Source organism: Fusarium musae, chromosome 8 (genome assembly GCF_019915245.1).
Source record: "Fusarium musae strain F31 chromosome 8, whole genome shotgun sequence".
In the NCBI taxonomy this organism is placed as follows: Eukaryota; Fungi; Ascomycota; class Sordariomycetes; order Hypocreales; family Nectriaceae; genus Fusarium; species Fusarium musae.
The window spans coordinates 1,748,761-1,768,262 of NC_058394.1; the positions used below are offsets into that span (position 1 = coordinate 1,748,761).

The window sequence follows — 19,502 nt, forward strand, 5'->3', positions numbered from 1 at the left end:
TAACAATATCTGGTGCAGTATGAGCCTAAACGGGTTAGTGATAGCTACTACACAAACCCGTCTCACATCGGGGATCTATCATGCCGCTTCACTTAGAAAGACTCTTGCCGAACGACAAAGTCATGACGTTTAGTGTGTCGCTTTGTAATTAGAATTGCACACGGAGGAATAATGACGAGACAGGGAAATATGTATAAGAAGGACAAGCCGTCCCTTGATTGAGTATGGCAGCAACTCCTGTTACATTCGCACAACCACTTGAATCAACACAACTCCTTTATCTATCCCATTACTTTTTGTTTTTAGCCTGAAATCACGATCCATAACAATCATGGCATCATTCAAAGGCTTCAATCCAGAAACCGACATTCCCTCTCTCGCCGGAAAAGTTATCCTCATCACCGGCGGTTCGTCGCCATCATCCTTCTCCGTAACCACACACTAACAAGACGCCAGGAACTTCCGGCTTGGGTCGCTCTGCTATCCTGACCCTTGCCTCTCATAATCCATCTCACATCTACTTCACCGGGCGCTCCTCAACTGCCGCATCGTCTCTCATATCCTCCATCTCCCCCGTTCCTGCAACATTCCTCGAATGTGATCTGACGTCCATTGCAAGCATGCGCTCCGCAGCGAAGAATTTCGCACATGATCAATTGGATATCTTCATCGCAAATGCGGGAGTCATGGCTGTTGACGGGCTTACTCAGGATGGACTTGAGTTGCAGTTTGGTGTTAATCATGTCGGCAATGCGACGCTTTTGATGGCTCTTTTGCCAATCATGCAGAAAACTGCCGAGACGAGTGAAGTTCGTTTTGTTAGTGTTACTTCACTCGGATATGCAGGCCATCCCAAGAAAGGCATCGAATTTGAGACGCTTCATTCACTCCAAGAACACTTACCCTTTGGAACATGGAGTCGCTACGGACAGAGCAAACTCGCCAACATCGTCCTGGCCAAGGAACTTGAGCGACGATACCCCGCCATCAAGAGCGTTGTTGTCCATCCTGGTGTAATTGCTACAAATTTGGTCACAGGCCTGGGGTTCTGGAAGAGAATGTTTGTGTATGTTACCAACCCATCTATGATGACGGTTGAGCAGGGCGGATACAACACCGCTTGGGCTGCGGCCGGTGATGTCAAGAGAGATGAGGCAGTGGCGTTTTATGAACCAGTTGGAAAGGCAAACAAAGGGGATGCTATGTGTTTCAGTGAGGAGTTGGGGAAGAAGCTGTGGGAGTGGACAGAGGAGAAGATCGAGAGCGTCAAGCAGTCACAGTTGAGATAGCAGTGTCTTCTTTGTGACCTTTCAATTCCAGGTAAAACCACTTTGTTAAAACATATATACAAGCTTGCGTCTTTCCACCGTTTAGTTTGTAGTAGGAGGAGGTGTAACAGCGAAAGTCGGCCTCACGAATCTGCCCTGTGTTAGCATATTCCCTACCAACGGTACCTCTTGACGAGAGAACTGACCGGTCGCTGTTGTAAACCTTGGCATTGTCACCGAGCAACTCCTTCTCACGCTTCTGGTCGGCAAGGTATCGACGGACCTGATCGCGGTCCTCTTCAGCTTGAAGGAGGGGAATGAGGTTGATGCGAGCCCACATCTTTTCACGGCCGAGTTCGCTGATAGCTGTTAGTATTAAGTTCCACATCGTTGGTTTCCGTGCGAGCAATCGTGGTCGTAGGGTGTTTGCAGAGTGCGGATTGTTTTGTTGTAGATGCAGGTTCGGCTAGGGGAGAGATAACGTACTTGGCCTCGCGCATGCCGCCGATCAGCTTATACCAGCCGTAGCCCATGACAGCGCCCATTCCGAGGAGGAGGATACCGGGACGGAAACCCTTCGCGGGGAGGTTTCGCTGTAGAAAGTCAGATAATCGTCCATTCTAACTGCTTGCAACTGCCCCATGTCTTCCCAGCCCTCGCAATTGATCGCAACGCCTCCCCAACTCTTTCAATAAACTCTTCCCGAACCAATTGATTCCCCAAACACTCTCAAACAACACATCCCCCCAGTTGCACTCCCGTAAACTTCCAACGCACCTTGTACTGGACGGGCTCGTACCCGCCCCGAGGGGGCATATCCTGAGGCATGCTGGGCAGATATGAATGTCGCTCGCTGGTCTCGAATGTCGCTACTGTCGTATCGTCCCTCGTGCGGGCGGGCTCGTCGTTTGCTGTCGCGTTGGGCGGTTTTCGGTTTGTGAGGTGATTGATTGAATTGAGCTGCCAGTCAATTCCGGTTGACAGGCTTGACCGATTACGTAAGGTGACTGGGGAGCTTTGGGAGCTGGGCCACCAAAATGGGTTACTAAGCGGACTGGCCAGTAGTTTTGTAGGGATTAGCAAGTGAAGGTATTCCCATTGCTTGAAGCAATCGAGGCCGTTTGCTTTTTCTTTGTGTCTTTATGCTTGAGTGATTCATAGAAACAATGGTTGTAAACATGTTTGTGTCTCGAGGAATCATGTTTATTATTGTCATCCTTTCACAGCTGCACCTTTCACAGCTGGCTTACAGTGACGGCTTCATCCTTATGTGACGAAATCACTCTCTGTTATTTGCTTATGCTTGATGAATGGAAACATTAGCTTCGATTTAGTTCCGTTTGAGTTTGATCTTGCGATTGTTACTGTTCTATACATGATAATTAATGCGCCTTTTGCCCACCCTCAATGCTGCTTCACATCGTTTGCCAACCAAGGCGTTTGCTTTACAGAGTAGACTTGCAGAGATTGCGACTATAAAGATGTCTTGCAAGCATCCTCAGATAAAGATCTCAGTAGTTTCTTGAACAGCGACTTCATGATGGAGGATGGTATCTCTGAAGGTTACAGGCCAGACCCCCCAGGCAACATCGAATTGATATGGCGCAAAAGCCATACCCCGATCTTAGATCTCTATCCCTACCCAAACAACAAGAGCCCTATCGTCCCATCAACATCACATCTAGATGAAGACTGGCTTGCGGCCACCAGCAGAGTACGCATCTTTAAGACCCTCAGCAACAGCCCCAACATCCAGGGCTACAAGGCCGAACACATCCAATTCTTCTTCTGGACTGCTCTTGACCGATCAAACCGCCGCTACAAAGACATCCACGCCCCTAACGCACAACTCTGGGAGTTCCACGACATGCACGGTATGCTGGCCTGGTAGCGCGAGATCACGCACTCCCCGCATCTCGAGGAGACACAGCAAGCCCATGAAGATGGTCTTTGGCGCGATGTACTTCTCAGTTCGCCCTGGTTTGACTGCCCTATCTTTGATGACTTGTTGCACAAGCCACAAATAAGGAATGACCCGAGAGGGAAGAAGCACGGAAAAGTTCGTATGGTGAAGAGAAATCCGCATTTTGTGGAGTTGGAGGACGAGTTCTTGGAGAGATGGTGGTTCAAGGCAGCTAAGTTGAAGTTGAGGAGGTTTGACAATGGGGATGCGGTGCTGCCCATCACGGAACAGAGTTACAGAGAGATGTACGGGGAGAAGGCGATGGAATGGGATATCGAGGAGGAAGATGATGAGAGTGATGAAGAGACTGAGATCGCCACTGGTGAGGATATGCAGAGAGAAGACGAAGACGCTGATGATGAAGAGTCTATCTGACGACGAATCATCAGACATTCCACTAAGGCATACTATTCTCCAGTTGCATCTGTCTCAACGACACCTGGTCCACCACATGCCCCAACCCTAAGCACATGATAGCAGCGACTTGAGAAGTAATCGAATGCCAAGTATCCTTTTCCTCGACCTCGAAAAGACATACAGAATGCAAGTTTTCCCAAGCACTGTACACTTCGGGATTTAGTTTCGTACCCCCCTTTGCCTGCCACGTCACTGAAGCAATGTGTTGCTGCTTGCGATATGTAAAGGCACATGCTTCATTGGCTCCGCCGTTCCATATTATAAGTCTCTCCAGGTTTGGCATGCGCTTGGCCATTTGTGCAGCAGTTTGTAACAGACCGTGGATTTTGACAGAGTCTCCGTTACAAGTGAGAAATCGGGACGTCAGTGTGAGGGACCGCAAATCAGCCCAGAGCCAGTCTTCTCGACACTGACCGAAGAAGTCGAGGGCGTCAACGAAGAAAGAAAGGGAGAGATTCTCAAGCGAAAGACTTGCTACAGCGATTTCTCGAGCAAGTACTGGCCGATGACATGACACTTCGAGTGGCAGAGTTGGGCGCGGGAAACGGCGTCGAAACTCATCTCTTTGGCGACGGATTGCCGCGTTCAAGGGCTCATTGTGATCTTGGAAAACCGTCATCGACTTGACATTCTTGAAGAAACTTTGTTATGGCTTGTACAGAGGGACAGACTTGCATCTTAAAGGCAAAGGATGCAAACAAACACCTTGATGAGTTGTGAAAGACCGTTATAAAGCTTTCGAGTTGAGAATTTGACAAACGAGACATATCTGCGTCTTGTTCCCCTGGACCCCCAACGTGATGACCCCTCAACGACTCTTCAGAGTAATTCATAGTTTCAATCACATTGATCTCTAGCGTCAAGTCGCCCTGTGCCGGCCTGGATGCAAGGAATGGAATAGCCGTGTTACAGCAACACCCATGCAAACATCCTCTTCCCACGACCCAGAACTATTTCACGTGGTAAGCTCAACGCATATGTGTTTGACGAGTCGTCTATGTCGATCACACAGCCGGCTAAGTCTGTGAAATACCATGGGTGTACCATGAGCATCCGACGAGGAAGCTTGGATGCGAAGCTGCCGAAAGATCTTTTTCTCAATGGCATCGCGCCATTCTATCGACACTGGAGCATAGGGTGCGATATGGTCGTTAACAAGAACGCACCCCAAGATCATGCTGCGAATCTCTTGGGGGAGTGAGTTCCAACGAGACATTTTGGTTGATGTGTGCAGGAGAGTTTGTCCTTGGCGGACGTGGTTAATGGAGGTAAGTGACCGAGATGTAGGAGTGGAGGAGCTTGCGGGAATATATACTGCGCACCGTAAAACAAGCTTCGTGGATGTCAAAGGAAACCTGAGTAATCAGAATAAAGGGTCTTCTGATCCTTATATTGAACTGTGCTTGAGAACTTGCCAATGAAAGGCTCGTAGAGTTCACAGAAGGTTTTCGAGATCGCTATCCAAACTTTGAACTCTCTTTGCGTTGACGGCGAAACAAGACGCAGGGTGTACTTTGACTCAATAAAACCTGGTACGAGCGCTTTAGGCTTGATCAACGGTGAATAAACTCCAGCGAAAACTCCATGTTGGCGGCTGAGGCCTGCGATCACAGTGCTGAGCTGCGTGGCGACAAGGCATACGTAGATGCCAATTTGCCGACCTCGCTCCTCACACAAGTCAGAGCATCGGACCTCAATCCTCAGTTTCCAAGACGAGTAGTGTTATCTTCATACGTAGTCTATGACTTCTAGATCATACGTCTATCGGCAAGCAATCCATCCAGACTCCAAATCATCCCAAAGCCCATAATTAAGCCACCACCCAAATGCAGAAGAACAAGTGCACAACCAGATGAAAGCACCAAAGAAAACCCCACAAATAACAGATTGTAGCAGCAAGTTCATCATGCTGCAGCAGTTGAAGGCGCCTGGCTTCCTAAAGACAGCGGCTTCTCAGTGTCTACCAAACCCTCACTCAGCTTCTTCGTTACGGCATCGGGATCTGGCTCGTCTCTCCCGACGAATGTCCAGCTCTCTTCTGTGTCGTCGTCCTCATTTGCATCGTGCTGTGCGGCCTTGCCAGCGTTGCGCTTGATGAGACTCTTGGCGTATTCGAGATCGCGGTAGATGCACTGGATGGCGCTATCGACACCCGATTCCTGTGGGTGTTAGTGATTTGTGGAACTGAGAGTCAAGGGAGACTTACACTGCGGATCTGTTCGCCAAGGACACGAGCCTTTACAATCATGCGCTCGTTACGCGTCACTTCCCAGAGGGCTCGACCGAAGCTGTTGGTGCCCCATTTCTTCACCCAGACTCCTACACCAAGATCCTCAACCCGTGTAGCAAAGAAGAACTGGTCGCCAAAGAATGGACGAATGATGGTGGGAATGCCGGCACGAAGACTGGCGCCTGTTGTTCCAGAACCACCGTGATGCGCAGCAGCATCAATCTGACTGAAGAGCCAATCGTGTGGTGCGGACTTAATCACATGGATCTCTGGAGGCATCTCTGGCTCTTCGGGGCGAGGCTTGGATGGGTCGTCTTTCGGTGAGATACGGTCTGACCAGCCCTTCGACAAAATGCACCGAACATCTGCCTTGAGAACAGCGTCGATGACCTCTTGTGTCATCTTGGCAGGATCCTTGACGATGATTGAACCAAAACCGACGTATACCAACTTCTTTCCGTCCGCCCTGGCTTTGGCGATAAAGTCCTGCAGCTCCTGAGGCGGCTCCCAGTCACCTCCCTCATTGAGGAACCAGTAGCCAGTTACTCTAATCCAATCAGAAAAGTCCAGAGGAGGTGCGACCACGCTAGGACTGAAATTGTACAGGAAGGGCACCTTATTAGGCTGCATCTTCTCAAGGTTGGTGCTAGGTAGGCCAAGCGTCTTTCGTCTCCATCGATTCACCTGGTAAGCCGTAGCCTTCCAAAAGATGTTGTCAAACATGACATACGTCATATAGTTATATGCGCCTCCCATCTTGTGCTCAGGCATGATAAAAGCGTGAGGATATGCTCGTGTCCTAGTCCAAGGCATAGTGAACGCTCGGAAATAGGGGATACCAAGCTTTTCAGCGATGTGAATGCCAGCCATGGCAGAAGGAGACTCAATCAGAAGTTCAGAACCATCACATGCTGTGTAGGCAGAGTCAAGAAGTTCGTCAAGCCATCCTCGGAAGGTCGAGTTTGCCTCCCGAAGGAAAGCCCAAGTGAATGTTCCATTCTCGATACAAAGCCGCATCAGCTCACCAGGGTCGCCTTCAACTCGGGCGAACTCAATACCGTGTGACTCGATCCATCCTTGGAACTCCGCATGTGTGGCAATCCGAGGCTTGTGGCCCTCAGCAAGAAGACCCTTGCACAAGGCAATGTATGGTTGCACATCACCTCGAGATCCGATGGTGAGACATGTGATCTTCATCGACTTTTGTGGCTTGAACGCAAGACCGGAGGAATTGGGGTTGTCAAACAATATCGTTGGAGCGTTCGAAACTCCAGAGGTCTCGCGAGGTAGCTCTAGCTCGTGATTGACAAACTCGTCTTGTCGCGCAGCCTTGAGGGCGTCACGCTCCGCAATTGCAGCAGCAGCTTCTTCCTCGTCTTGCTCCTCTTGGTCAAGGAAACCAGACTTCTCAAGAAAACGGTTAGTCTCCATGAGTTGATGCAGCGTCACCGCGCAATCATCTCGGAGCCCTGGTCGCCTAAACTCAAAGAATAGCTCCTCGTGACCACGAATGACGACCGTAAGGCCGTAGTAACCGAACCGGAACCCCTTCTCCTTGTGGACATTCTCGATATCCTTCAAAGGTAGGATGAGTTTTGTTCTTGTGCCGGGATACAAACTTCGGAAACAGAATGACCGATCACTAATATAGAACTTTCCATAGAGAGGCAAGACCTTGAAAATGGCCCCAAAGTACGTTGCAATAAGCTTCTCTGACTCAGGTAAGGTGAAATGCGCACGGAATCGATCCATCGCGGTCTGTGTCTTGTCTTCTGCGTCCGAGTCGATATCATCGGCATCATCATCAGTCTTGAGCTCTTGGGGCTCATCGTAATGCCTATGTTCTCCTTTCCACATGCCATGCACCTTTTCCACATAACCCAGTGACTCGGTCGCAAACATAGAACCCATACGCTGGCTTGTACGACTGAGATACTCCGCAAAGGCATTAGCTCGTTGTAGGGGATATGCTCCAATCTTAGTGATACTGTTGAGCGTTGGTGTGACTGGGCGCTGAGAATCACTAGCTTCGCCACCCATTCCCTGTATGGCGCCAGTTGTTGCGGCATGATGAATATGGCGAGGGCGCTCTTGATTAGAGCTAGAGTTCCGAGGTGTTTTCTTCCCAGACTGGTCGCGCTTTCTAGATGCCGAAGCAGAGCGTCGCATCGTCGGGCTGTGAAAGACCTCGCTTCCTTGAAGAATCTGGCTCGCGGATGCATCCTCAAACGAAGACGGTGATAACGTGGAGATACTTGGGTTGTCGATCGATGAATGAACAAACGAATCTCCCGAGTCCTGAGCCTGTTGCTGTTTGGGAGTCGTGCTGCCGTGTTGATGACGACTCGTGGATCGTCTGGTGCCGCTGAAGCTCCTACGAGGGCTGAAGTCTCCGATGGAACTTGGCACATCCATACTCTTGCGTCCGAATCTTCTGAAACCGTCAAAACTTGTTCGTGGAGCGTCCATACTTGCTCGAGGGCTCAGTTGGCTTGGTGAATGAGGCGATAATGGCGACATGGGAGCCAGTGTGGCTTTCACGGTATCAGGAAGCTTTCCTGTGTGCAGTCTGTCAATTTGGGGAAGATGGCGGCTTGCTGCCATTGATGTCCGGCCGGATGGAGACTGAGAGCTCTCATTCTCTTCACGGCTAGACACAGCTTTCTCCGCGGACCGGCTCTCTGCAGAAGCCTCAATGAGGATCTTGAGCACATTGATGGCGTCCTTCCCAAAGCTGAAGAAGGAGAAGAAGTACTGTGGCTGCTGTTAGTGGAAACATTTCAAAGAGTATTGTGCACCTACCTCGTCAATAGCATATGTCTCATCATTGTCAATGACCCTAACCTTGCAAGTATCGGCGAATGCAATCATCTGAGTATCTTCAATATCGATCACATTTTTAATCGGTAATGAGATCTTGACGCTGTCGCCATCGTTATGACTTCGGAAGATGACTCTCTGTAGACTCTTCACCCATTCTTTCGCACTTGGAGCGCTGTCGGCTCTGAACTTGTACGTTCGATGATGTGTCTCAACTGTGAAATGTAGACCTTCCTTATCCTTATCCACGATGTTTGCTGAGATGCCGTATCGCAGATCAATCTGCCCATGAGGGAAGTAAACGTCCGTTGCGGTCTTGTAATATGCCAAAACATCGCCCTTTAGTCGGAACCAAAACCTTGTGTAGCTTGGGTTGCGTTTGCCGCTCTTCGAAAGATACCCTGACTTTACAGCCTCATTCTTGCTTGGTGTCAGTAACTATCTGGCAGCCAGACTCTAGAACTTACCGCTTTCTTGGGGAGGTATGCGTAAAAGCAGATATGCTTGGAAGTGATGTACATGTATCCTTGAAGAAGGACACTTTGTAGCAGCCAGCAGGGGTATTCTATGACCAGTTAGCATACCCAAAAGATTAAGGCCCAGATTTGACAAACCCTCAATGACCTGCTCGTATGTATCAAACTCGAAAATCTCCTTGAGCTTCTTTGCCAGAGCCGAGACTACCTGGCCATCACTCGATCGACTAACATCAGATGATAGCCGGTCCAAATCGAAGCTGGGTCTGCTAGACAAGTCTGCCTTGGCCTCCAACATCCTACTCATGACACCCTGGGTATCTTGGCGTGTCAGCGTAAGAACTGGCGCAGGCGACAAAGTGCCGTTGTCTTCCACGTCGGATTCATCAGCAGTCTCAACCGGAGCAGATAGTCGAGACGGCTGGGATTTGTGCCGGGAGCGAAGTTTCGGCAATGCAGGTAGCGATCGCAACAACTTATGCTCCGAAAGCCTTTTCCTTCTGTGCCCTTTGTCCTTCCCCTTGCCTCCTGGTTGTAGGATCGATGTTTGTGCGATATGATCACGGCTATGTTGTGATGATGATCCTTCACCCTCTTCGTCACTACTCATTCCATCGAATCGATCATTAAAGTCAACACGAGAGCTAGCAGTCGCAATAAGACCGAAGATGCTCTGGTTCATGTTCATGAACATCGGGGGTCCTTGTGTAGTGTCATCCTCTTCTTCGTCTTCGGCATCGCTTTCTCGCAGAGGCTCGGGAAACACGGTCGCGGTGGAATCTTGCCGCTTCCTTCGATGAAGTTCCTCGTGGACATGCTCCTTGATGTCCTCCGCGCCAATACTGGCTTGGGTAGGAGCATCATCAGCTTGGGAGGCCATGATGGCCGGTCAAGTCGAGCGGGGCGACGGTCAACGATCGCTTACAGTCGTGGTTCTATTGTGGTCGAAAGGATAAGGATAGGATGGTTCGCCTCAAGATTTTTTGTGCGAAGTCTAATTAGGTCGAACGTTAAATTCGAGACACGGTCCGAGGTCATGCAGTCGTGAATCTGGACCCGGTTTGCGCCGCAAACAGCCAACGCTGTGCTATCGTGGGGAAATAATACGACTCGAAGTTGATGCCATCCACTGCGCGTATCGGGGTTCGTGTGAATATTCGCTTGTGTGGGTGTGAAGCTACGGTACAAATGTTATTGCTGCGGGTGAACAAATACAAACATAAAGAGGAGTTGGAGGAAACAAACGTTCGGATCCCAAGGAAACGAACGAAGCATGGATCCAGATAAGGATCACGGCATTCCTGATCAAGAAGGAACCTGACCCTGGGGCTGACGCTGCCTAGGCTTTTAGGTCAATCTGCCTGAATCTCTAGTGGGGTTTTAGGGGACGGCTAGTGGACCTGACCTTTTGAGCGGTGGAAATACCCTGGGGAAACAATGGAACCCTTGTGTACTGCCCACTCTTGTGAGCCAAGAATTGCTTATGATTGGCTGACACCGTTATCGATAAGCAATGACGCCAATCGGGCGGCTCATGCTTCAACACCGTGAATCGATCACATGCAAGCATTGGTCAAGTGGGAAATCAAGCCCAGATGATGTGAATAGTGCCCTTGCCATGCTGACCAGAAAGGCCCTCACTCAGGGAAGAGGAATCAGCTGTTTGCGAATCCACGTCATAATGAACGTCCATGCGATAAGTTTTGGTGCCTGAGTCAGAGGAACGCCATGGCTTGTCATTCACATTGGGGCGAAATCTTGAGTGGCTAGCAGTAAATTGTACACAGACTTGAAAACGTGATCGACTCAGCCTCTATGTATATCAAAGCAATTGTTTAAAACAAGGGACCCATAGTCCTCGACTCTCGTACTCGCTCGGACATTCGTATTTTACACTACTCCGACAAACGCGTATTCTGTTCCGCCATTGCCGACAACCTGATCCAGTATTCACGAGATATAGCAAACCAAAACTCCCGCTTAAATGCTGATGATTCCATGCACCCCTTTTCAAAACCGGTAATCCGAGGCTCACTGCCAGAAACAAAGCTTTCCACTGGATGTTGCACCAGCGACCCAATCGCGAGACGGGTGGAAGTGTGCGACGGCTGGTACTGCAGTGATACCCTCCCCATCAAGCTGAGCTAGTTGGCTGCCGTCTGAAGCAAAAACATCCACAAAACGATTCATGTTGCCAATGACAAACTTCTGGATCCCATCATGAGGCCGCTTCTGCCATTGAGGCTTGAGAATGGTCACCCAACGACCAGTCTGGTTGTTGTGGCGTACTTGATGGGTAGGTTCGACGCTGACGTCCTGGCCAGGCTTCCAGGACGAAGCGTCAGGGAAGTTGTAGATCTTGATAGTATCGTCATAAGAGCTAGTAGCAATATGGCCGCCAGGACTCCAAGATGCGTGCGACACAGACAGTCTCGAGCCATGCTCTCCAAGTAGGGCAGGGTGCCGTAGGTCCCCTTTGCCAGTGATCTTGCGAAGATCCCAAATCTTAAGTGTGCGGTCTAATGATGCAGTCGCGAGCAAGTGAGGCTGGAGAGGATGCAAAGAGAATCCACCAATCTTCTGGTCCGAAAGCGTCCAGATTTCAGCGTCATCGGAGGTTCTTGTGTCATACTGACCGACACCGCCTTCAAGTGTAGAAAAGTACAACACATGGGGGCTCAACTCTGCCATGTCAAGAGCTGAGATGGGGAGATCCTCATTGGGATCCGACGGTGCCCACACCTGGTAGGACTCTTCTTTGTTCAAGTCTAGTCGGCGGATTGACGAGTCGTACGAAGATGTGTAAACAGAGTTGCTGTCCTGCTGAGAGAAGACGAAGGAAGTGATCGTGCGACTGTGTATCTTGAAAGCAGAAATGGTAGGATCAGGCACAGACGCATCTTCGTCTTCATCGCTTATTTCAGGAGCAGACTGCGAAGCGTCAAACACGCCCATGTTGCCTTCTTTGTCGCCAGCAAAGATAAGAGGCTTCGATTCGGTGGGATGAAGGCCAAGAGCATAGACTCGTTGGGGTGTGATCTTGATGTCTGTGTTTCAGTGGTTAGTGACATACTTCTCGCGTGTGCGAGACAATACTTACCATTGGGGGCCCAGTGCTCGTATAACTTCAAACCACCCATGCGCTTTCGCAGCTCCTTCAAATCCTTGTCGGTGGTTTCCTTAACATCGTCCTCCGTGAACGTTCGAACTCCGGGCTGCGCACCACGGACAAGACCCTTAAACCCGTCTACACCAGCGAGATACTTCTTGCCTTCGACAGCAATATCGTCGAGTTTTAGGTCACCATTTACTCTCAACCTTTTAGCCTTCTCTTTCGCCGCGACGTGTTCGGCCTCGACAGCTAGTTTTCTCTTTAAGGTATCATTGTCTGCATCGAGACCAGCAAGTCGTGAGGACTGCCGAGTCGGCATTGCAGGCTCCCGTTTCGCAGGAGTCCGGGTCTTCGATCGGGTTGGCGTTGACTTCTTTTGGGGTGCCGGCATAACTTTCTTAGCGACTACGGCGACATCGGCTAGAATCTTCTGGTTTGAGGCCATATTCTCTTGTCGCCTGCGCTCGAAGTCGCTCACGGGCGCGTCGACGCCCTTCTTAGGAGGCATGGTGACAATGAATAAGGCGCACGAATGGCAATTTTGATCAAAGAATTGGCAAGCAAAGGTGAAAACTAAGGCGTTGTAAGAGTCTCTCCAGAGCAAAAATTCGAGTGGTTGTGCTGGTTTGCGCAAGCAGCAAAGTGACAGACAGACAGGATCGTGAATAGTGACGTGAAGGGCGCAAACCAAAACGCGACTCATTAATTGAATTTGGCGCGAAGTCACGCGCTGGTGCCTACGCGTTCTGCATCCGACATTCAGCCGACCACGGCCTTGAACTGGTATCAATTTTCAGCCTCTGAAAATCTCATGTGAAGATTAAAGGTTTTAACAAATCCTTGAACACAACATAAAAAATGTCTCGAAATCTTTTACCGTTCTTATATCAAACAAGGACACTACAACTGGCTTGTAGACGCCCTGCCAGCATTATTTTCACTCAGAGGGCTGGATTGGCGACTTCAACAAGACGACTTAGAAAAGTAGACAATTCTGAAATTCCTTTCGAGTTTGACGACGAGGAGACAACAAGTGCAAACGAAACCGAGATTGAACGACAAGGAACGTTAACGCCGACGGAAACGGAAATTTTCAAAGGAATTTTCGATGATATTGCTCAAGGCCGCTTAGCCAAAAACAAAAAGCGTTCTCAATTTGGCCAAACTCAACCTACAAGTTCAGCACCAAATCAAGAACAACCAGACGCGGCGCGCGGAGGAAACACACTTGTCGAAAAAGCCCATAATTCGAATTTCAGCGATGACTTCCTCAAGCGTTACCCAGCATCCCTTCGAAGAGCTGCCGAGAACGCTCTGGGCAAATTCGAACTTGCACCAAAACGCCCTAATCTTTACAGCTTGACTGAGCTTGACCAGGCGGAGAAGAAGCAGATGCGTGAATGGGCAAAGTACGAACAGATCAGGGAGAAAGAGAAGAAGAGAGTGCAGGATCTTATGAAGGCCTGTAAGACGGACACTGAGCTTTGGAATGTCATGGAGGAAGAAGTTTTCTCCTTACCTGGAAAGCTAGGTATTGTCGAGAAAGAAACAAAGGTCAAGAGGGGTCGGAAGTCCAAGGAGCAAATCGCGAAGGAGGAAGCTGAGAAGTTGGAGGCCGAGAAAACAGAGAAGACAGAAGGGGAAAAGCCTGTTATGGATATCCAGGGGCATCTGTACCCTCAGTATCTAATCTACGGGCTCGAGCTCTTCGACACCGCATTTGCGAGATCATCTATCCTCGCATTCAATATCCTCCCACGAGTTAAAGAACTCGGCCTCTCCTCCTATGTTCTTGGCGTCTCCACCACCTTTTTCATCAAACTCGCCGAAATCCACTGGAAGCGCTACGGCGATGCTACGTCAGCCTTTGACGCACTTGACGAGATGAAGCCAGTTGGTTTGTTCCCGAATGAACAGCTGGGTGACCTCGAGGAATTGATTGGGCAGATCTCAGATCACCTGCACAGCTGCACCTGGGGTGCTCAGGGGCCTTTTGTTATGGCTATGATGCAGGCTCCGCCCTATGATGCCAGCCTTATGAGTCGCCTGGGACGCATGAAGGGTTTGATTGCGAAGAAGCACTTTTACAATGAGAGAGAAGGTCGATCCGAGGACCGCACAGATCGATCTAGGCTTTGAGCATGGAGAGTCTGAGTGACGGGTAAATGATTGTAAGATTATGACGTTGGATATGTACAAAATTGTATTCTTATGGCTCAACAGCTACCATGTATCAATAGTGAAAAGTAATGGAATTATCCTTTCTCGTCAATTGACTTTACTTTCTCACGTCATAAGTCGCTGGACCGTTTTGAGTCGCTCTTTGAACTCGGTGGGCATCTTGATTCGTCTCTCCCGCCGCGGAGGTGATCAATGAAAATACTCAAACAAAGTATGGCAGCGATAATAGTGAAACAAACGGCCGGCACTAAATGAGGATTCTGGAAACTGGGCAGGCAGAAGGAGTCTGCTGAAATGTTAGGACTAAATGAGAGATGTAGCAGATAAAACTTACAGGCATGATTGGGCCGTCTGCTAAATATTTATAGGGACATTGGGGAAGAGCTTGGATCCGATAAAGGGGAAGAAGAGAAGAGAATAGATACAGGGTTATAAGATAGCTTAAATGCCCAGCGTGTTATGTCAAAAGAACTTTATTATAAGTAATTTTTTACTACCTCATTACTGAATCTTTCCAAACCTTGCCACTTGTTAATCATCTTTCGTGATGATCCTACGGGGGAAAAAATATCGTGTTGTCATTCATCACATGTGTTCGCAGCCTAAAGCTTAACCTGATAGGCCGCAGTCCTCCATAGTGATGATCCTAGTTGGCTAAAGTGACACTTTAATAAATCTATTTTGTGTAGACTTTTCGAACCTTTCACTGTGCTTTTCATCCAATACACCCACATAATGACTCCACTGGTGATCGACTGAACCTCTCGAGTTACAAATGGAAGGTTCCTTGGCCCCAATCCTTTATTGCTGAAAATGTGATAGGCTGAGAGGTTGAAAGAGTTTTCAGTTCCAGTCGCACAAAGGTACATAAATACATATAGACAATATAATCATTGCCTTTACTGTTACCTAAAATCTTGCTTTTGGCTGCTGTTGTAGCTATTGGTCAGTCACCAGGGTATTGATGTCTAAGTTGTGAGCTAGAAGTGTTATTTGCAGTTGAGACTTGTGGCTGAGAGCTTATTCCGGTTGAGAGAACTTAGTTGCTTTTGGCTGCAAAGCTAGATATCTTGATAACTGACCCTAGAGGTTTATAAATAAGTCCATGCCTGCCGCATTGCTGAGGCCAAACACCGAACCCTCTCTCTTCTCAATCTCGGATCCCAAAAGCCAAGCACCACCACCAACCCAGAATCTACGATCTAGACTTGACACTATACGCTCCACACTACAGACTTAGCTCCTCGGTGTGACCTATTACTTCAATCTGATGCAAGAGCCACTGAACGACCGTCCTCCTACACCCTGGTATAAGAATCCTCGGCTGCTGCTTGCCATTGTCTTGCAAGCCACCGCTATCAGACTCTGGTGGCTCGCTATCAACGACCCCGGTGAATTTTGAGTGGGTGACCATTAATCACCGCCCCTTTCAGCAATGCCTGGGTTTTGGGATTATTTGGAGTATTCCTTTTTAATTCTTCATCTTCGTAATGCAGGACCTATGAGGTTTAGTGGGATATTTGAGTACGTGCCTATACGTCCTGCTCCTGAAAGCTACAGCTACGCCGGCAGAGTCTGGTATTACCTTGCACATAGGCAATGTTTTAATCAGTTCTTGGGTGTCCTGGGCCTTCTGGCCTGTGCGATGGGAGAGCTGTGGATGAGCAGGAGAAGTAGGTTTGGGCCGGCTCAGATGGTATTTCATGAGCTCGAACGCTGGAGCTGGCGGAAACTACTGCCACCTGTCCTCCTAACCTCATATCTGACAAGTGGACTCTTGACAGCCTGGCATGCTGTCCATTTGAAAGAGGACTAAGGATTGGCAAAATGACGACAGCCGATTGATGCCCAAAACAGACTGGACGCCCAAAAAGAAGCCTTTAGTCTCGAGACTCGGCAGTGAAAGGTTATGCATCAGCTTCGATGGCAGCCATGGAATCTAGAGATACACACCGTATAAACTACAGAGGTTTCTTATAAACGAAAAAGAGATGGCCAGTATCACAAGTCTTTAATATGTGTGGCAGGGGGTGGACGGGGGTAAGGTTGCTGAGTTTGAGCTAAACTCAGCTCCTCTTTGCTTGGAATTGAGATTGTTCAAGCCTTGAATCCTGTAGGAGCAATACATTGAATATCAGACCAAGGCACACGATGATTTTGTCATATCGTCTATCCAAAACTAGTTGGTTACTGTGTGTTGGCGATTATTCCCTCGGTGTAGCCAGTACATGAAGCAATCTGCATACTCTTTAAACATGTGCTTTTGGGAAGCGTCTGAGGGTATGCTATTAAGCTTGCGTCGACAGACCACCATTTTCTAATCTACCGTTTCTTGATCCTTCGTGGTGGAGTTATCCTCCTGTGGGATCATGTCGTTGACCAAAGACACCTAGAGGTCTGGCGTGGCAGAAAGGGCGGTATGGGTAAGATGGAGCTGTCTATAGGAACGAATGTTACTAGAGGAGCAGAGGAGGGATCTAAAGAGGAGGTGTGAGTATTGACCTGATTGGAAATGATTTGTGAGAAGGTTATTTTGCCCGAAGAGTTATGGCTGTCAAAGATCTTTTGCGTCAGGAGTACCAGGCAGCAACAAGAATGCTCGGACTTGCGCTGTTCTAAACACGCATGTTCGACCGCCCGCGAAAGCGATATAAAATCATAGTGGATAGGTTAGCTAACAGATGTTTCTGGGTGGAGATGGCGGCTGGTGTATATAGTTTTTAATATTATTCGCCACAGCATGACAACGTGGCCGAGTGGTTAAGGCGATGCCCTGCTATCTCTTCTGAGACATCATAGGCATTGTGTTCGCACGCGTAGGTTCGAATCCTGCCGTTGTCGATGTGTTTTTTGCTTTTTTCTTGTAGTTCTCTGCGTCTTTTTATACTGGCTTGCTTCTCAGGATCGAGCAATTCTTCTGTGCTGGCGTTGGATGATTGAGGTTTTGGTGAACCGATCGCTGGATGGGAGCGTTGAGAGACGCACCAATCAGCAACTTAGAAATGTGGATCACTGTTTAAATTGTTCAGGTTTAAATGCTGACAACTGTAACGCGTCTGAAGGACTCGTTTTCACTTGCGATAGTTCTCCAGGCCAAGTTACGTTCAATTGACTCTCCTAATTACACAATGGGCTCATTCTTGTCTCGGCACGAGTTCCCTGTTGAGGGTAGAGTATGTCGTTCCATTCCCTCAGTGAAGCTGCCCCCGCCCACTAACATTTCGCAGACAGTCCTAATTACAGGCGGTTCCAGAGGTCTCGGCCTAGCAGCAGCGCGCCAACTCTCCTCCAAAGGGGCGAACGTCGCTATAGTCGCCCGAGACACAACCGTCTTGGAAGAAGCTCTCACTCAAGTCGAAGCATCTGCCCAAACTTCATCTCAGCGTTTCTTCTCACTCGCAGCGAACGTCACCACAGCGTCAGAATGCTCTCGTGTGATTGCAGAAGTCACCGCCTGGAACGATGACAGCCCGCCGGATATCGTCTGGTGTTGTAGTGGAAGTGCGCATCCGACGTTGTTCGTTGACACACCGGTTGAGCAGCTTCAGACTATGATGGACAGTAACTATTTCTCGAGTGCGTACATGGCCCATGCTACACTCAATGCGTGGCTGAGGCCTGCTATCGACAGTACCGCGAAGAAGACCACAGAAGTCAAGGCACCGCCGTCTCGTCACATCATATTCACAGGCTCTTTTGTTTCGTTATACAGTTTTGCAGGTTTCACGCCTTACTCGCCCTCCAAAGCGGCCATCCGATCACTATCAGACTCTCTTTCACAGGAGATGAACCTATACGCAGGTGCTCATCCGAATGAGCCTCGCGTGCGCATCCACACTGTCTTCCCAGCCACAATGCCAACCAAGTCACTGGACGATGAGAACAAGGTCAAGACAGATGTTACAAAAGCGCTTGAGGAGGGTGACCAGATCCTCACACCAGATGAATGTGCTCGTCGTGCAATTGCGGGGTTAGAGAGGGGCGAAGAGCTTATCGCAACGAGCACTATTATTAGGCTCGTCATGACTACGGTCATGGGCGGTGCTATACGTGGTGGATTTTGGATGGGCTTGGCGAATACGTTGCTGAGCTGGGCTGTGGTGATTGTTATGGTGTTTATTCGGTGGGATATGGATGTCAAGGTCAGGAATTGGGGAAAGAAGCATGGATCGAGCGGTATGGTATCCAAGGATAAGTGAGGAAAACGTCAAGCTGTTATTTCGTAAGCATATCTGATTGAATGAGCAAGGAAGAACATGCAAGGCCCAAGAAGATACAAAAACGAATGGTGCCTCATGCTGGGCTCTCATTTCCCCTCATCGACGAGTCTTCGCGCCGCTCTCCCTTGCTGTGTTGGTTGACGGAGCGGGAACATGATACATGTGGCGCGTAGCACGAACTAAGCCCTGTCTCACTCCATGACCTGAAAGGTACCGGAGAGCTGCACATAAGGAGTCAGCCTCGAATGAAGCTAGAGAGTCGTTGACGTAGACACTCAAATCAGAGCATTCGTAGTAAGGACGATCTGTCACCTCCTTCAAACCAAGCACAGACGATTGATTGGCAGGTTTTACAGGACTGATCACGATACCTTCCACCCATTCTGCCGTGAAATTTCATCCTGCAGTTTTCTCTTTTCCCAGTGGAAGCTGTTCCAACCTGGGAACTGCGAGGACCTAATCGAGTGAGGCATAACCATGATTGCTATGTGCTAGCCTCAGGGAGCAAGAAAACACAGGACCTTGATATAGGGTGTCAAAATAAACTTTGCAAAGAGTCCCCTAAGCTTAGGCTAGATTTACAAAGATTTTCATCATTTACGGTTAAAGGTCCTGGGTTTTCTTTCCTCCCCTAGGCTAACTGCAGGCAGTCTTACCTGCATCATGCAAGACAGGGGTGCACAGCCTCTAGAGGCAGCCGTAAGGCAATCCGCAACCAAGTTTAGCCCTCAAAAGCCTTCGATCTGAGCTTGCAGCCTCAATTCAGGTTTCCTTGTTTCTTTCCTCGCAATTGTGCAATGGTTGAACGGTGATCG

At 49.1% G+C, this 19,502-nt stretch overlaps 7 protein-coding genes and 1 non-coding gene across 8 annotated transcripts; 5 read left to right on the forward strand and 3 right to left on the reverse strand.

Moving 5' to 3' along the window:
• Nucleotides 1-331: 331 nt before the first annotated feature.
• On the forward strand, nt 332-1,289 carry J7337_010803 (uncharacterized protein; the record flags this gene model as incomplete). Its single annotated transcript, XM_044828374.1, has 2 exons — nt 332-407; nt 457-1,289. 2 exons carry the CDS (start codon nt 332-334, stop codon nt 1,287-1,289), a joined length of 909 nt encoding a protein of 302 aa, XP_044676928.1.
• Nucleotides 1,290-1,370: 81 nt separating this feature from the next.
• On the reverse strand, nt 1,371-2,096 carry J7337_010804 (uncharacterized protein; the record flags this gene model as incomplete). The annotated part of the gene is made up of 4 exons (XM_044828375.1): nt 1,371-1,419; nt 1,475-1,627; nt 1,755-1,861; nt 2,046-2,096. 4 exons carry the CDS (start codon nt 2,094-2,096, stop codon nt 1,371-1,373), a joined length of 360 nt encoding a protein of 119 aa, XP_044676929.1.
• A 712-nt stretch (nt 2,097-2,808) lies between these two features.
• J7337_010805 (uncharacterized protein) lies at nt 2,809-3,606 on the forward strand (the record flags this gene model as incomplete). The annotated part of the gene is made up of 2 exons (XM_044828376.1): nt 2,809-3,155; nt 3,240-3,606. 2 exons carry the CDS (start codon nt 2,809-2,811, stop codon nt 3,604-3,606), a joined length of 714 nt encoding a protein of 237 aa, XP_044676930.1.
• Nucleotides 3,607-5,552: 1,946 nt separating this feature from the next.
• ATG26 (Sterol 3-beta-glucosyltransferase) lies at nt 5,553-10,054 on the reverse strand (the record flags this gene model as incomplete). Its single annotated transcript, XM_044828377.1, has 5 exons — nt 5,553-5,807; nt 5,855-8,632; nt 8,681-9,118; nt 9,166-9,263; nt 9,313-10,054. The coding sequence occupies 5 exons, from the start codon at nt 10,052-10,054 to the stop codon at nt 5,553-5,555; spliced, it is 4,311 nt and encodes a 1,436-aa protein (XP_044676931.1).
• Nucleotides 10,055-11,205: 1,151 nt separating this feature from the next.
• Nucleotides 11,206-12,794, reverse strand: J7337_010807 (uncharacterized protein; the record flags this gene model as incomplete). The annotated part of the gene is made up of 2 exons (XM_044828378.1): nt 11,206-12,221; nt 12,275-12,794. 2 exons carry the CDS (start codon nt 12,792-12,794, stop codon nt 11,206-11,208), a joined length of 1,536 nt encoding a protein of 511 aa, XP_044676932.1.
• Nucleotides 12,795-13,144: 350 nt separating this feature from the next.
• Nucleotides 13,145-14,425, forward strand: J7337_010808 (uncharacterized protein; the record flags this gene model as incomplete). Its single annotated transcript, XM_044828379.1, has 1 exon — nt 13,145-14,425. The coding sequence occupies one exon, from the start codon at nt 13,145-13,147 to the stop codon at nt 14,423-14,425; it is 1,281 nt and encodes a 426-aa protein (XP_044676933.1).
• Nucleotides 14,426-17,209: 2,784 nt separating this feature from the next.
• Nucleotides 17,210-17,308, forward strand: J7337_010809. Its single transcript has one exon. It is a non-coding gene; the product is annotated as a tRNA-Ser (tRNA).
• Nucleotides 17,309-17,595: 287 nt separating this feature from the next.
• On the forward strand, nt 17,596-18,666 carry J7337_010810 (uncharacterized protein; the record flags this gene model as incomplete). The annotated part of the gene is made up of 2 exons (XM_044828380.1): nt 17,596-17,640; nt 17,695-18,666. 2 exons carry the CDS (start codon nt 17,596-17,598, stop codon nt 18,664-18,666), a joined length of 1,017 nt encoding a protein of 338 aa, XP_044676934.1.
• Nucleotides 18,667-19,502: the final 836 nt, after the last annotated feature.